Source organism: Strongylocentrotus purpuratus, unplaced genomic scaffold (genome assembly GCF_000002235.5).
Source record: "Strongylocentrotus purpuratus isolate Spur 01 unplaced genomic scaffold, Spur_5.0 spur5_scaffold_5, whole genome shotgun sequence".
Lineage (NCBI taxonomy): Eukaryota > Metazoa > Echinodermata > Echinoidea > Camarodonta > Strongylocentrotidae > Strongylocentrotus > Strongylocentrotus purpuratus.
The window spans coordinates 42,758,282-42,775,264 of NW_022145611.1; the positions used below are offsets into that span (position 1 = coordinate 42,758,282).

At 34.7% G+C, this 16,983-nt stretch overlaps 1 protein-coding gene and 2 long non-coding RNA genes across 3 annotated transcripts; 2 read left to right on the plus strand and 1 right to left on the minus strand.

Annotated features, from left to right (window-relative positions):
* The first annotated feature begins 1,003 nt into the window (after nucleotides 1–1,003).
* LOC115929706 lies at nucleotides 1,004–4,638 on the plus strand. Its single transcript, XR_004066685.1, has 2 exons — nucleotides 1,004–1,240; nucleotides 2,193–4,638. It is a non-coding gene; the product is annotated as an uncharacterized LOC115929706 (long non-coding RNA).
* Nucleotides 4,639–6,290: 1,652 nt separating this feature from the next.
* LOC580986 (28S ribosomal protein S10, mitochondrial) lies at nucleotides 6,291–16,832 on the minus strand. Its single transcript, XM_781012.4, has 8 exons — nucleotides 16,755–16,832; nucleotides 10,320–10,387; nucleotides 10,062–10,120; nucleotides 9,550–9,644; nucleotides 8,574–8,713; nucleotides 7,854–7,962; nucleotides 7,291–7,380; nucleotides 6,291–6,782 (listed from the first exon to the last, which is right to left on the minus strand). The coding sequence occupies exons 1-8, from the start codon at nucleotides 16,821–16,823 to the stop codon at nucleotides 6,645–6,647; spliced, it is 768 nt and encodes a 255-aa protein (XP_786105.4). The 5' UTR covers nucleotides 16,824–16,832; the 3' UTR covers nucleotides 6,291–6,644.
* On the plus strand, nucleotides 12,053–14,066 carry LOC115929704. The gene is made up of 2 exons (XR_004066684.1): nucleotides 12,053–12,232; nucleotides 13,245–14,066. It is a non-coding gene; the product is annotated as an uncharacterized LOC115929704 (long non-coding RNA).
* Nucleotides 16,833–16,983: the final 151 nt, after the last annotated feature.

The following is a 16,983-nucleotide window of genomic DNA, read 5'->3' on the forward strand; positions in this document are numbered from 1 at the left end:
ATACATGAACAATTCCTTTCCTTTTTCGTCCATGCAGAGTGGAATATACATGTGTATTTAATTGTTTTAATTATAACATTGAACTTTAGAAAATGATTAGATATTAGTTCTTTGTCGCATGCAAGAAGTAGTACTGTGACAGTATTGATCTACATTCGGACACCTCGCTGAATAACATTAATTACACTTCACGATTTCTCTGACATTATTTGACTTGCATGTATTTATGTTTTTGTTTTTGTTTTGTTTTATTAGGTTTGTTTTTTGAAGGATGGAGACACTTAATACAAGGATAAATTATAAAGAAATCACTTTCGGCAATCTTAGAGCAGGGGTAGATAAAAGGCACCCCGGGTATCACAGTATCATTAGGCATAAATAGTTAATTTTGACTGAATTGCCTTAAAACCCAATCAAACAACAAAACAACAAAACAACAAACAGTGGCAGAATGAAACACTGATACTGGAGGTGAGGGGAAGAAGAGAGCGATACCACAGTTCTGTGAGCTATCAGTAGCCGAAGCTTGCCTTGGGTAGCCAAACAGATTTGCATGAATACGAATTTAAAATAAAAAAAATAATATCTCCTAATATTAATGTGCATTTGTGGTTGACATTTTTAACGATAAGCTAAGTGTCTCTATCAGATCACCCTATGTACTGTGCATCATGGCCACTCATACTAATATATTTGCTTTCATGCATGGCCAGGGGCACAAAGTCCATTAGAACCGAACAAAGTGCAAAGTCACCAGGTCGTGCTTCCGCCTTTCTTAATCATAGTTCCAAAACCAGGATATATATTATAGTCGACAAAAATGATAATTCAGCAATCATGTGTTAATTTGCACAAAAAGCGTTATAAAAGTTTCAATGAAAATGTAATGCAGTTAGTGCATGAAAGTGCGAATCATAACTCTTGGAGATATCAGTACTCTGATCGACCCATGTGGACGTACTTCTATTATGTTTGAATGGTGATAGATTCAATTGTTAGATTCGAGTATTATTGACAGTCTGCGAACCGTTACGGGGACAATAGGTTCTCTACAAAAATTGGGTTTTGAGCATGTGTAGGGCCTACACAAGATTCAGCAGACTACACGTAAACAAACTATGTTCCTTTATACTTCTACCTTACATCGCACAGAGCTCAAGAGTACTCCCTACGTTTTATTTATGGTTTAGAGTCCATGGGAAAGGAGGTGATCGTCTAAATGTTGACCTATCAGCTAAAGGTAGGTTGCATTGAATGTCTCATGTTATTTCATGTGTTTCTTTCAACAGAAATTGGTCATCATAATTAACTATAGTTTTCTCAAGCGTTGTCGTAGTTTAAAAGTAATGGGCCATAATATTGATAAAAATATAAATGGAGTCCAAATGATCGACAGTCCTTGTTTCAGACGGGCGTTTGTATTTTGACCCATATCTCAAAATTAATTGCTGCTTATTTTATACTCCGAGACATATTAATGTCGAATATGAATATTGGTCGTGCTGGCACCGGAGAGTCTGGTCAGCTAGGTTTAGTGTGCATATGGGTCTACACTCAAGAAATAAGTAGATTGTAGATTTACCGTGTATATATAATATAGTGCATTATGGATGACATAGGTATTAAACCAAGTATATCCTAACATTATGCATAGTTAAGTTCCATTATTTGATTATTAATATAGAGACATATACATTTACTGTTGTGTATACCAAGGTTTTGGCAAGAAGACTAGCGAACGGTTATACCGCCTTTCAGGATCTATCAGGGGTGTTTTTGTATTTTCTTAGTTGGGCAAATGAATTGAAAATATCCCGGTAGGGGTATATACAAACTCTGTTTTGAATTATCCTCATACCGGTACTTTAAACTTGCAATCGCCTGTTTAAGATATTAGTTTGAAGATATATATCTACGAGTTTTAGCAATTACCTTCTTTGACATGCCTAATAACTACTAGGGCATATCAAGAAAGAAAGTATAATATAGGGGTGAGAGATCATTTACTCACTGCTATATCAAAAGCTAAACATTTTATGTTAATGACACTAACGTAGATCAGACTGCTCTGCAATTTTCGAGAAACTTTCTATTAAAATCATCACCACTGAAATGCAACCTCAAAATATAAAGAGCCCTTTAAATTTTTGATCGTACCCGTTTTCATATTTTAATTTGAATTAATCTTTCAGAATCAGCTTCTTACAAGACGACCCATGCATGCATCTTCTTATTGATATCTCCCCGTGGCTTTCAGCTTCAACCCTTACAAACAGAGGTGACAAACAATATCTTGGCAGGAATTAAAACCGTAAGGACATATCTCTAGATACAACCTCCGTGTATCATCTCATCTATGTTCCGATGGTCATTATTTAGTCATGTTTCGTGACGTCAACAATCGCTTAGTCAATCTGGTTCGGAGGTTACGAGGGGACGATCAGGAGGCGATTAGCTCCGATAATCCTGTGCAGATTCAGAGCGATCAGACAAGTCTACTTGTAGAGAATGACACCTATGTCATAAAGAAAACACCAAGAACAGACCAAGGAATCAATGAAAAGACGAGGAAGCAAATCAACAAACGAAAAGAAAATGATTTTTCTAAACATAAAAGTGCCGCCGATGTAAAGAACAGGGAGAATAACGCAAATACGATCTTAGAAAGCCGAGGTACGAACGATGATGTGGATGTTTATGGGGTACCCGGTGGCCCACTGGATGAAATATTCCCAGCAAGGACTTGTGTTGCATCATCTAACCGGTCCCAAGGGTCAGGGTCGTCAGAGCTAAGGGTTTTTGATTGGTTTAACTTCTGACAGGGGTTCTCTTACATCTTCTAAGAATATATAAAGCGGGAAAATATATCCCTATTTACAGATGCGACGATTTTATTATTAAAAATGCGCAGGAATCGGTCATCATATAGCGATACACAAAAACAGACATAACATCTGATAAGAACCAGAAGAATGTTAAATAATTTAATTTAGCATATCATTTACAACCTTCTGCCTCTTAGCAGACGATGCATGTAATATATTTACTTATATCGGAGTGTAGGCTGTGTTCAAATCGAAAGAACATCCACATTCTAAGGCAGGAAGTAAGGGAAGTTATAAAGATCAAGTTAGTACCGATTTAAAATATATCAATTATATTCAAATTATGGATCCTGCCAATAAATGACTTCCTTTACGTCGGATGCCGTAACAAGTATAGTATAGGTTGGATCTTTCAGCAACAAAGAATGGCAGTTTCCATTATATATCAGATTACCGTTACAAATGTCTAAGAAATTACAAACCGTTCCAAATGAGTAGTATACCTTCAAATATTTTTGTTGTTAAAGTAACCAGCACGCAAAAAAAAAAAAAAAAAAAAATCAAATCAAATTGGCACATTCTATGTCCTTCTTGGAACATACTTTTGACTCAAAAGATGTCATTTTGTTGGCAAAAGATTAATTTTTCCATTACAAATTTAATGAAAATATATACATAAATAAATTTTGTATGTGGATTTTTGTTTAAGTGTATGTTTATTTATGAATATACAGTATTTGAGGGTATGCATTTCTGTCAGTGGCATTATATAGATTAGAAAGGTTTTGGCAGAAAGAAAAGACATTGGGTATAATTAATCAGCCAACATTATTACCAACTTTATCAACACAAAGTGGCATATCCAGCATAAGATTAACACAGTTCTAATTTGTTTTTGTCTTCTTATTTTTTAAAATTAATTTTTATCGCAAATAAGATTGCTCATTTTAAATATAAATTGAGAGATGTCATTTGTATGCATCTTAAATTTTCTACATAAATGTGGCATTTTACACAAAATAGCAGAAATATTGAACTTGATGGGGTAGGGGAGGGGAGGGGAGGGGTAGTAATTGTGCATTACTCGAGCTTCCAGGTCTGTTTCACATATTGGTTTTAAAAACTATTCTGAAATGAATATGTGTCACCTAAAGCAATGAATGTGTATATATATATGAATAATTTGTTAATCATTGTGTTATAGAAGGAACTCATAAGTGGCACGTTATTCTTTTTCTCTAAAAATGTTAATCAGTAGTTGTTAATCTTCTTGAAAAATATTAGTTTTCTTACGTATATTTGGATCATCAAAAATCAGTTCATTACGAGTAGAAAAATTATCTGTTTTGGTAAGCTTTCTCTTGCTGTGCTGAAAGCTGCATCAGCAACAGCGCCAGCTATGACATAAGTTTGAAGAAGTTTGCAGAACAGAAAGTGAAAGTTTACCAAAAGAGGTAATTTTTCTACTCATAGAGAAGACAAAAATAATTTTCAAGAGACATCACCAATCAGAAGAACCTCTTCAGTGTTTGGATCATTTCAAACGCAGTAAATCTATGTTGCAGACTTGTTACTTTTACAAAGATAGCCTAAATAGAAGGAAAACAAATAAATGATTTTAAAACATGCTTTCAAATCAAACTGAACGAAATAAAGCATGGAAAGGTAATTATCATAATTTGATATGCTTCGTTTACAAATAATCAGACATTGTGTTCTGCAGCCGGAAATTTATGCTCTTAATAAGAAAGTACTATTTTGTTACATACACTTTTATTGTATGTATGCAATAAATTTGTTGATTTCATGAAAGATATCTTTTGCCTATGTGTTTTCAATCTTCAAAATAATTTGTTACAGTAAATAATGTATGCATTCTAAGATATTTTACCATCACAAAAATGTATCTTATAAGAATTATTCTATATGGAATTGAACAGGTATTACATTGGAGGAAAAAGAAAAAATATCTTAGTCAAATTAATGCCAACTTGGGATATCTTTTTTCAGATAAACTTCAACCTGTTTACTCCATGACATGAACTGTACCCAAAAATACAAGTATAGAGCAAGGATATGTCCTCCAATGTTGCCTCCACCCCCCCCCCCCCCAAAAAAAGGAAGGAAAACTTAAAAATGAAACAATCGAACAACAAGCATTGTTTTTCCACCTAAAAAGGAGGCTTAGGCTTTTATAATTTCAATATTCATGTGTATCAACGATCTTGACATGTAAGAAACATTATTATTTATCATATAGCCATTCTACAAATGTGGAGAGTACAACTAGTCATTCCCAGTTCTTAAACATTGCATGACACCATCGCACATCAAGTTTCCATCTACGCCAAGGCAATTACTCTATGTACATACATATATCAGTTCATATATATATATATATATATATATATATATACATATGCTGTATGCCTTGGTTTTGAGGTATATATTTTGATGGACAAGTATGATGTTGATCACCCTTTATTCATATATTGGGTAATCCATATGCAAGGTGTGAGGATTATCAAATGCATGAATATAAGTAATACAGTAAGTCTGAATCACTTTTTGCAATTATGAATATAAGTGATAAAGTGAACCTGAAATTTATTTCATCACACAAATAATCAATGGAAATATAAGATTAAATTTTCTTTCAATCCAAAGAAAACGTACGACCAGATGCTGTATTGACGACCTCTGTTGATAAACCACCTGTACAAAGCCTTCAGTGTCCACTTGGTCAGTGCCTCAATCATTAGTTTTTACAAAAATTATCAGGACTCTTCACGACTCATTTATCACTACCAGCAAACTATTACATCTCTTTTCTCTTCCTTTTCTCTTGATTGATCTTACTTCCAGTGATGTCAGTCATACTCTGTCCAAGGATTGAACAAATACAAACATCTTGTAAACATCTGACATAATTAGTTAATTAGAGAAGAAATGTCTACATAATATATTGAGCCCATAGCAGACATTTGTCAGAGGTCACTCTCCAAATATTCTCTAGTGATCTTTTTATATTGGTTTGACTGTATTGCCATTTATCTTTAATAGATTAAATATAAAATATTGGATCGTAGAAGATATTCTTGATTATATAATGACATTGAATAAAAGGACACTCCTGAACCTTTTGATGTGTTTCACTTAAAGGTAAAGACCAGTATTGGAAACGCCCCAATTTCAAAAAATGAAATGGAAGCTCTTATTACCAATCATGTGAAAGAATATGTTTTGACTAATAATTGATGATAAAAGATTTGCCGGGAAACCGCCTACTAATTGATATATTTGGTAAATTAGTTTATCTATTGGTGTGTGAGAGATAAACGCACGTGTCGCGCACGTCTGCGTAGTCCCATATACATCTTTCTGTGTACAGTGCTTGTAACTTTACGAAGAATGGGCCAAATTTCTTATCATTTTGATGATTCTACAACCTTGCAGTACACACCAATACTTATATGCTAGATGATCAACCTTTTCTGATCGATTCCACAATGTTTCTTTCACAATGCAAGCGCATGACCATAACTGGTCTTTATCTTTAAGAGAATTGAAGAGGTGAACATCTGATAATGCCTGTTTCAATAAGCTTCTAACCTCAGTATTATTGAATAATGCACTTTTGTGCATGCTCCTACCATGAATGTGAAATTCAGAATATTCCAATAATACAGGTACAGACGTTTTTACTTGTCCAGCTTCATTACATATCTCCAAGTTAAACACATAGGACAGATATGCCACGGTTCTGCAACAATATGAGAAGTTCAAAATATATAATTCACAGTTTTGAGATTTGGAGTATCATTTTGTTATGTCTTGTGCTTCATCTTCGGACTCTGATGAGGAAGACGAGGACGACGATGATGAAATATCAAGATCTTCTTCTGATAACTGTTCTGGAGGAGACTGCAGATGAACCGGTAACCTCTCAATAGAACACTGGAGGATTAAAGAAGAAACAAATGATAATGATAATGATAATAAAGGCTTGTTCAAAGTGGACATAAACCAGAGTATAATGCCACAGTTTACAACATTTTGATTTCATTTTAATTTTGTTAATGTTTTTTTTTCTTTTTACTCGGCTTCACATCTTATTACACACAGATAAGTGAGTACCTGGTATGCATAGTAATTTAAAAGCACTCAGCTACTTTTTCATCCAAACTTATCATTCATTTCAATAGAACACAAAAAAACAAACAAACAAAACATTTGACATTGGATTGCTACTTCAATGTGGAACTGGTCAAATACAAAATGAAATTATACAAATGATATCAATTTTCATTATTATTCCATTTGAATACATAGTGGACAAACATGTAGGATAAAGAAATGCTGTGGATTTGCCTTGTGCAGTATTATTTCCATTTTTTGTTCTTCTTCAGGTCTGACTACTATTCGTAAATAATCATTTTTGACAATGTTGAATTTAGTGTTTTACCTTCTTAACTTGCATTGCAACACCTTCAGGTAGATTTCTCTGGATGTACTCTAAGAACACACTGGCTGTAGATCCTGTTAAATGCTTCAGCTGATGAGGAACAAGATGAAGAAACAAAATTATATTGCTAAATTAATCAAAGAGAAGATAACAGCAACAACATAAAAATCAAACAATCAACAAAATATATGTCTACTTTCTCCATTCTACATCTTCATTTCTTTTTGTATTACATCTACTTTTTCATCACCTTCTTTTAAAATTCCTATTCAAAGCTTAAGTTAGGTTTCATTTCATATTCCAGTTAAAAGCAATACATACACTTACATAAGTAGTCACATATACTACACAAATGTCATAGACTCATAGTACAGATATTAGAGTGGAACATTTAGGATCATTGTCTGATTCTCTCTCATGTTCTGCCAGATGTGGTAGCAAAAAACAGAACTGTTCTTTGTCATCACAATTGACAGAATCAGCAAAATGAGGAAGAAGAGGCACGAGAGAAATGAAATGGAGATTTCTTATCTGTGTACAGACTGGTGTATTGGTATACTCACTCTAATGACTCTGTAGTATGTCCTCATCTCATACTGTACTCTGTGTTTCTTGTATACATGCCTTGACTTTAACAGGGTCAGTCTCTTGATGTTTCTGAATGGCTTGGCTCTAATAAAAGAGGAATAAATTGAGTGATACCTTTGTCATTCAGTGAAAGACTTTTAAATCAAAGCACTATGTAGCACTATTAAGATTCCTTGATATATTTTCTTTCCCAGAAACATACATACACAAAAAGCTAAAAATAGGCTTGCATTGAAACCAGAAAAGTAGATTTGTTCTCTATTTTACTTTACTTCGTAACCCTGTTTCCCATATCTGTGACTCCATGACCATCTCTGCCCAAATGACCTACATATACATATTAACATATATACACACACCACTATAAATAAGACAGGAAAAAAAGGTTTAAAAGAAAGGGGTAAAATCATGTGACAATTTACTTGTTGCTATATATATATGATATTGTTAGTGTAAATAAGCACGGTCTCTATAGCCAGATGCAGGAAAGACACACATTTGATGATAAATGTACTCACTTTCTCATGATATCAAAAACAACATAAAGAAAAAAATACAAAACTATAACAATTCCACATTCAAGTATTTTTGTGGAAGAACTACACATAGGAACTTGCACCTTTTAAACTTTATTGCACTTGAACTGATAAGTTAAGGAAAAGAAAACCGTGGTCATAAAATAGATTTCTACTCACATGCTGTCAACATTGATATCCAGCTCACTAGCAGCAAGATTCACATATTTGGTGTAGCTTTCTAGAACAGCATCTTCATGACCTTTGACCTTCAGCTCTATCCATTTATACAGCTTGTCCTCCGGTTCTTCATTATTTGCCTGAATTTGAGATAGTTCAGTAGACAAAGCATTGAATTAATAGAGAGATAGATGAGAAGTCACTCAAGATATACAGTTAGGAAGAAAAAGGAAAGAAGAGAAAGAGAGACAGACAGACAGAGAGAGTGAGAGAGAGAGAGAGAGAGAGAGAGAGAGAGAGAGAGAGACAGAGAGAAAACTCTAAAATTGTTGATATCCCTGAAGTAATTTGTATTAATTAAATTCAACTAACATCAAACATGTCATTTTACTGTGATACATTTGTCATTGTTACTTGTAAGTACATGTACATGTACTACAGTAACTGCTTGTTTGTAGCACTATGTGTAATCAATCTTTTGCACTAGTGTGCCTTGAGCATTTGATTTCAAGTGGATTCTGGCATCCTACAAATCTTATATATTATCTTATTAAATATACAGTATTGCCTTTCAAAAATTGCCAGAATATAAGAAAGAGCAATGCCATTCACAGTGTGAGGAAAAGACTGATTTCAATGTACACAAACAAGGATGCATTATGTACCGATATTGCATAAGCAAAAGAGAGAGAGAGAGAGAGAGAGAGAGAGATACAAAAAAAAAATGGAAAAAGAGAAAGAAAATAAAAAATACCTTATTCATATCTCTATGGTAACATTTATCCTTGCTTAGTCAGCAACATTATCAATTAAAACATAACCTTATGAGAGTAAAAGTGCACCAACCTTTAAATACCAATTCACCTAGTGGTTAGAAATGTTTTAAAAATTCAATGCTTTCATATATATTCTGTTTTGCTTCGTATAACTCACTTTTATTTACAAATGTAATTAAACACTGGATATGGTTCCATACCTGTTCTTGTTGTGTAGGCTGATTTGACGTTGTGTATGGGGAACTAGCCAGTCTTGTACATTGTGAAACAAGTGTTGGTGTTGGTAATGGTGAGCCTGATATAGAGAGCAAGAGACATATCGTACAAATATTGACAGGTTCAAACGAGGTCAATCAAAGTCAGTTCGTTAGCAAAAACAGAGAGCAGAGTGTATCACTAATGTTACTGTTAGACCAACTTATATCTTCCTGTCATTTTCTTTTACTTTCAAATCAGTTTTGTGAAACAATGTAAGATATAGTTACTCACCATTCACTTAAAGGTGCTAGATAGTACCTTTAGGCTCCAATAACAACTAAATGCACAATGTATCATAAGAAAAATATTGAAAACTATGGACACTAAACATTAGGAGAATCAATAAATTTTCAAGTGTAACACAGTAATTCCTCAAAAAATGTCAGCATATATAGAGTTGCAAACACTTCACTTGACATAAGAGAAAGAAAGCAATGAAATAAATAAATGTTACCTGTGGGACATTGAGATAAACAGCTTGTGTGAGAAAGTCCACTCTTAGGGAGTTGCAATCTGAAAATCAAAATTAAAATAATAAAGAATGTCAACTCAGATTTGATTTTTTAGAGGAAGGAAAAAGTGGTTTATAATGATAGATATACTGCTCTTGGACTTTCAACCATTTTAATGGCATATTTTTGATGATACATAGTAAATTCAGGTCACTTTCATCCGCAGACAGAAAACAATGAGTGAGATATATTATGCTTACCTTGATAACTGTGAAAGAAATCTGAATGAGCCATGATCTTTCAGAACTGTCTGTACTAAGAAAGGTTCCTGAAATAAGACAAAAGATGTAGTCTTATTTAGTTTTAAAATTCGAACATTGTGATGAATTCCTAAACCTCAAATTCCAAACACAAAACTATAAAAATTAAGGGGTATTTGTTCAATTCTAAATGATTTCTCCTAATCTTTGTTTGTTTATTCATAAATCTATCTAAGGGAGAATGTGGTAGAACACATCAATCAATTTCTACCCTCAACACTTTACTAGTACTGCATTACAAGCAAATGTCATCCAAGGGATCATTTCATGAAAACCAACTCCATGACAGTCAGGAACCAGACAACCCGTTTCACAAAACTATGATCAGCGACAAATTCATGATTTTGATACTATTGGCTAAAAAAAAATGCCACAATCCATTAGATTTTATCCTGAATTATCAAAAGAGATTATGAGGTTCAATTTCATTCAAACTAATTGAAAAAATAAAAAAATAAGAGAGTGGGGGCACAAATGAACAAACATCAAATATTAGCACGAAAACATATGTTATCAGTATCACTAAGAATGTAGTGTACAAACAATGATGAAACTCAAGGTTGTTTTGGAGACAAGGGAATGGAAATTTGCAAGTAAGAGGATGTATACCAAATACCTCACAACCAATCTAAAGAAGACCCTGATTCTATTTATAGTTACGAAAATAGTGAAAACCAAATATTTTATGACTGATAGTTTTAAGAAATAAATATCAAATAATTATCTAACATGATTTGTATTGAAGTTATGCTTAAAACTAGAAAATATCTAGAAAAATACCTACATGAAAATTGTTATTCTCATGGGCATGGCCCATGGGACTAGTTTAAATAACTGACTTTTCGATCTTCGGCAACTTTTCAATGGTAGACCGATTTAGACACTACGTTCAAATGAAGAATAAAACTAGCGAGTTTAATCTGTAACCTAAGTTTGCAGTGAATACCTTGAGAAAATGCATATTATAAGTCTTCGTTTTTTAGGAAAAATACTCTGCAGAAGATAAGAAAATTGACACGAAACAGGTAACAAACATATCAACTTTTAAATCATGACCCTTTTTTTCAAATTTGGACATTCCATGAATATTTACTTCATTTTGGGTATGTTTTAGTATCCACGCCGGAGTTACAGGTCAATTTTGGATAGACTTCTGAACTAGCGCCATATTCATAATTGAATGATATAGTAGGGTGTCTGATCGCGCACCCAATGTTGTGTGCTAAAACCCTTCCCATAGAGATTGTACGCTTCCCTATGTGGTCTACGTGCATTGCGCGACCATCCAAAATTGGTCAATGATTTTATGAAAAAATTTGAAATTCAAACCTTTATAACAAATGATCCTGAAGGTGAAACTCAATAAATGAGGTGTCATATGAAAGAGCAGGTTTTTCTCCATATTCCCCATCGGGGGCCACCCCCAGAATTCTAAAAATATCTTGGTCAAAATAGCGATTGAAATGTTGTTTGCATCCTAGCTCCAAAATTTGCCACTTTCCTGAGCTGCCGCCCCGCGGCTTAAGCAGGGCTAGACGTAAGGATAATATCCAGATGCTTTTTTTTTTGCTAGCCCCAAGGGATCATTTGTTATAACAGTTTGAAAATACCCTCCCACATTTTTGGAATCAGCTAATTAGGGAGGCGTGAGCTCCGCTCAGTCCAAACCATCAGTCAGTCCGCAACGCCCGCGATAATTAGGCAGAATGACCAAATTTATACAGCACCCGGAAGTGCGATAAACCGTCGTATTTCGTGTCCCGCGATTTGCGAGATTTCGTGAGACTTTTGCACAGGTCAACAAACTTTATCATAGCTGCTTTGCCTTTCACTGTGCTGCGTAACACGTAGGGGTAAGTGTATCTCCATACTTTTCTACGTATTTTGATATGAAATTTTCCTAATTTTACCGCATCTGAGTGATTGTAAATAGTCATTGAAATGTGTCCAATTTTCCTTCTTTCGTAGGAGGTATTCTGACATTATCTTGCATTTAGCGTGTTCCTGACCGATATAAGAGATGTTTTTCCCCAATTCTTCGATTTTTCACAAAAACAATGTTGGCAGAAGTGAAAAAGTGCAGAGTTCGATTGATGCACGATGTATTTTATTAGCTTTTATGGCCATGAAAGTTACACATTTTTCGATTTTCAACCGGAAGTTGTGTGACGGCTACGCTAAAAACACTCATTTTTGCCGATATGGCGCGAAAAGTGTACGTTTGGCCAACATGGTCGCACTTTCGTATTCATCACCGTGACCGCGTACCGGTCCCATACATAGCCTTTTCTGTACCGATCCGACATAAAAACAAAGCCATATTTGATCTGGGGCCCTCGACTTACAATTAATTACATCATGTACTATCCCATTAAATTGGCATGATTTCTTGATAATATTTATGCTTAATCCATTTTATTTTGACACGAATTTAACAGTCAGCTGTGAGAGTTAAACAGTGACTCTGGCGTGAGTGGCGTCTGGTCAGACTCAGATAATTATATTATTAATTTAGGGATTCTCAAACTTTGGTTGTGCCTTTTGTTTTGGTTCTGGTCAACTCAAACTTTACAACCAGCCATAGAAATAAGCAGCATTTCCCTTGTGCAAGTAATGTGAACAAAGGAGAATTATAACAAAAATCCAAAGTTAAACACTTACATTTTAACTTGTGCACATGTGGAAAAATGAAGGGAAAATTTCATGAATTTGACACCTGTAATTTGTTTTCATTACAAAAAATTAATTTGAATGCGAGCGGGTTTTGTCTACCATAAATGGCTAGCTACTTTGATCAGATCTTTTAAATCCCCATACCTGAACTAAGCCATTTTATGTTCCTTTTTATCATTTGTCATTTGCCAGGACCGAAGCATACAAGAACAGCTTCTAAATCCTCGTACCATTACGCAATGGAATCAACTACCAGCCACCATCATCAAAGAGTCAACATCGGCCAAGTCTTTCCATACCAAAGTTTGGAGCTACATGCAGATTGACCACTCAGCGCAGCTGTACACAGGCGGGCTAGAGCGTTGATGTGGCTCTACTTCATCTAAAAATTAGATGATGTCTGCAACCCACTGTATTTTTATGAGCACCTTTTTATTTTGACTTTTGAACTCTGCACCCTCAGTTGTGATGTTTGTTGACAGTTTGCGATGCCACGGAAGTCTGGACATATATACCAATTGGTCCTGTCCAGTACCACCTTAGATGTAGATGTAGATGTTGTTGTTTTTCTGACAGATGTACTCAACCATCAAAACTTGCGGAACATTGACAACAAATCTTCTAAGACACAGACTTCACACATCAGTCTCCATTGCATTCCTGGACCAGCATTTGCTGGACTTCACATAGGAACAAGCAATCTTGAAAGGGGAGTTTTGGAGAAGGACGAGAAGGATTTTGTTCAGCTTATTCTTTCAGTAAAAGGAAAATCCATTTCAAGTGATTACATTTTTGTATCTCTGATACTTCGAAGGTGGGATTCCGGAGCTTTACATCAACAAAGCATTTATTATAATAAAAAACTGATTGAACTGTCACTGTTATACAATTTAAACATGTTTTACTCTGATAATACTTTTATTCTCAGCGACATATTTTATGCAAGTAATGGTCTCAAGTTCTCAACATACATGTCAAAGTCAGTTTATAAATAAAATATGAATATTATAAAATCGAAATGTTATTCCTAGTCCTATTTCATTTATAATTATTTATCATTAGTAGTGGTGTTAATAATATATTTTTTGTTTAACCGGCTATGGTGAAAATGATGACGGTGATTACGATGACGATGATCATGATGGCTATGGTGATGACGGTGATGGCTACATGTATGGTGATAATGCTGACAGTGATTATGATGATGGCGACGATCATGATGGCAATGGTGATAATGCTGACTGTGATGATGGTGATGGCTATGGTGATAATGCTGATGGTGATTATTATGATGGTGATGGCGATGGCGTCATGGCGATGATCATGGTGACGGTGATTATGATGATGGTGATGCTAATAGTGGTGATCATGATGGTGATGATGATGATTGTGATGGCGATGATGACTTTGATGATTGTGATAATGATGTTGAAGGTGAAAATTAGAATATTATTAATTTCATTTGCACCCTTTCAACCCACCACACATTAAAATTTATATCGATGGTCATTACCATATAAACAAAAACAGAAAATAAATGATCATATATATTTTGCGGGTCACTCTAAAACAAAATCAAACAGAAAAGCGAATAAGGGAAAGAATTTTGTAATTATTTTATTTCTAAAAATACACATGAACTGGAGTTACATAAATTGACAAAAGAACCATCAAATAAAATATTGCCATCAAAGAATGCCAGGGGATTACCAAAATAAATAAATGTTTAAGGCTCTTCTCATTAGTCCATGGTTTACAATTTAAATAAAAACACATTTCATAACTTTTACAACCAACCGCCTGCAATAAAACCATGAAATTTATCAGCAGGGATGGGAACAATCATATTTTCATTTTTTTCAATCACAATACCAATGCCAATCGCATCCCCCACCCCCCCCCCCCCCCCCCCGAAAGTTTGTATTTTCACAAATAAACATTTGAGAAAGAAAATGTGTCTTCTTTGTTAAAATGATATCAAAGCCTGGCCAAATATAGCACATAAAGACACTTAAACCCTCCCCACTGTCCCCTATTCATTCTAGAGCTGGTATTCTATAGTGTACTTGATTGTACTTGAGTACGTATCCGCATCCTACTTTTACTCTCTGTAGACTTCTATTATTAAGTAGCGCATGAGTATAATACACAATAATAAGTATGTGGGGCAGTACAAAACCTCTACGTCCGGGGGTTACGCTCCCGAGAGTAATACGTGAATATCCCTAATCACCGTCTATCCTCCGTGCGTGTTCATGTACAGCGCACGGACACAGAACATCGATAATCGACGCAAAGCTAGATAAAACGTAGTATCCCCCGGTCGGCGGGTGACCTCATACTCTGATGACCCACGCATATCGGCTGTGTCACCGCTGTTGAATATGTTGGAATGAACATGGTGTTGTATTTACCGTGTTCCTGACCGATATAAAGAACTAAAACAAAGGAAACAGTGATGGTTTGAAAGTTTGTATATTTATCATCACAATGAACCAAATTACTTGTTGATGCAGTAGCGTTTTCATATTTTTTTTTAATGCTGCATATCGTTAAGTTGCTGTGTTTTTTAGACTGTTTTAAATGCTCTTTTAAAAGCATGTTAACGTTAAAAAAATATCTTGATGTTTTGTAAAGATGGATTATTTGGTCTATCCTCTTTATATTGGTACATAAATGAAAAAAATCTATAGAGAAACATTGATGCAATCATAATTTTCATGTACCAATGTTTTCTGCTTATTGTCCGTTTTTACCGTACATAGCTTGCATACGACTTGTATAAATACGTGCGAATTCGCGGGCGCTGCGGACTGACTGCATGGTTACATCGCGTAACATGTGCGCTTATAGTGAATGAAAGTATGGATGGCCGTTCCCACTATAAACCCCGGAAGTGAATACACGTTGTAGTCAATGGCAATATCGCGGAGACATCTCCGCGATATTGCCATTGACTATAACGTGCATTCACTTCCGGGTTTTTTGTGCGACGAACGCTAACCATACTAGTCAATGGCACGTGTCGCGGAGACAGCGTAGCTCAAGCTTGCAAGTCGCGCATTGGCTGAGCAACTTGCGTACGATATGCATACGCTTGCATATCGCGCGATACAGCTGTTTGGCTAAATTTAGCAAAACAACATAACTCTGCGTGTACGTCTTTTTCGTCGATTCTGAGCAAAATGCTATGAATATTTCAGCGTTTTGAAGGGGCTGTATCTTTTGATAGAAACATCGGCGAGACTTGAAATTTGAAATGTATTATTCTGATTACATTTTTAATTCAAATATCAAACAAAAATGGTGAAAAACGATCCCAAATTGAAAATTGAAAAATCGTTCAGACACCCTAGATATAGAGCTAGGCGCTACGCATAAAAACTAAAACATCAACAACAGCAACAACATTCGTTCTTCTTCTTCTTCTTCTTCTTCTTCTTCCAGTATAGTACAGTCCGCCGTTGGCGTATTATCGTACCTTGTGTTTGTCAAGTGCCGAGTGCAGTGTACAGTGCAAGTAAAAAGGTTCTACAAGAATTCTATGTACAGACGCCGATCTGAGTACATGGGACAATGTAATAGATGCATGTGATACAAATACTGCTAATAAATTGTTGTTGATAACCGGCCGGAGCAATTACATAATAAAATGAATCAAATTTATTCATATGTTAAATTCCGTTACAAACTGTTACTCACTGAACTCAAAATAGCTGACAATGGACGTCCAAATGCTCGGATCATTTTTGAGGTTAAGAGTGTTGCCATCTTGAAATGTATAAGTTCAAGAAGTACACAAAAATATTGTAATTAACAATTTTGAGAAAATTTATAACCCTTTAAAAAATATTTTATGTCATTAATTTATATTAATTATATAAATTTTGTTATTAAATATTGTTTTTAAAATAATTTAACCATATACTAA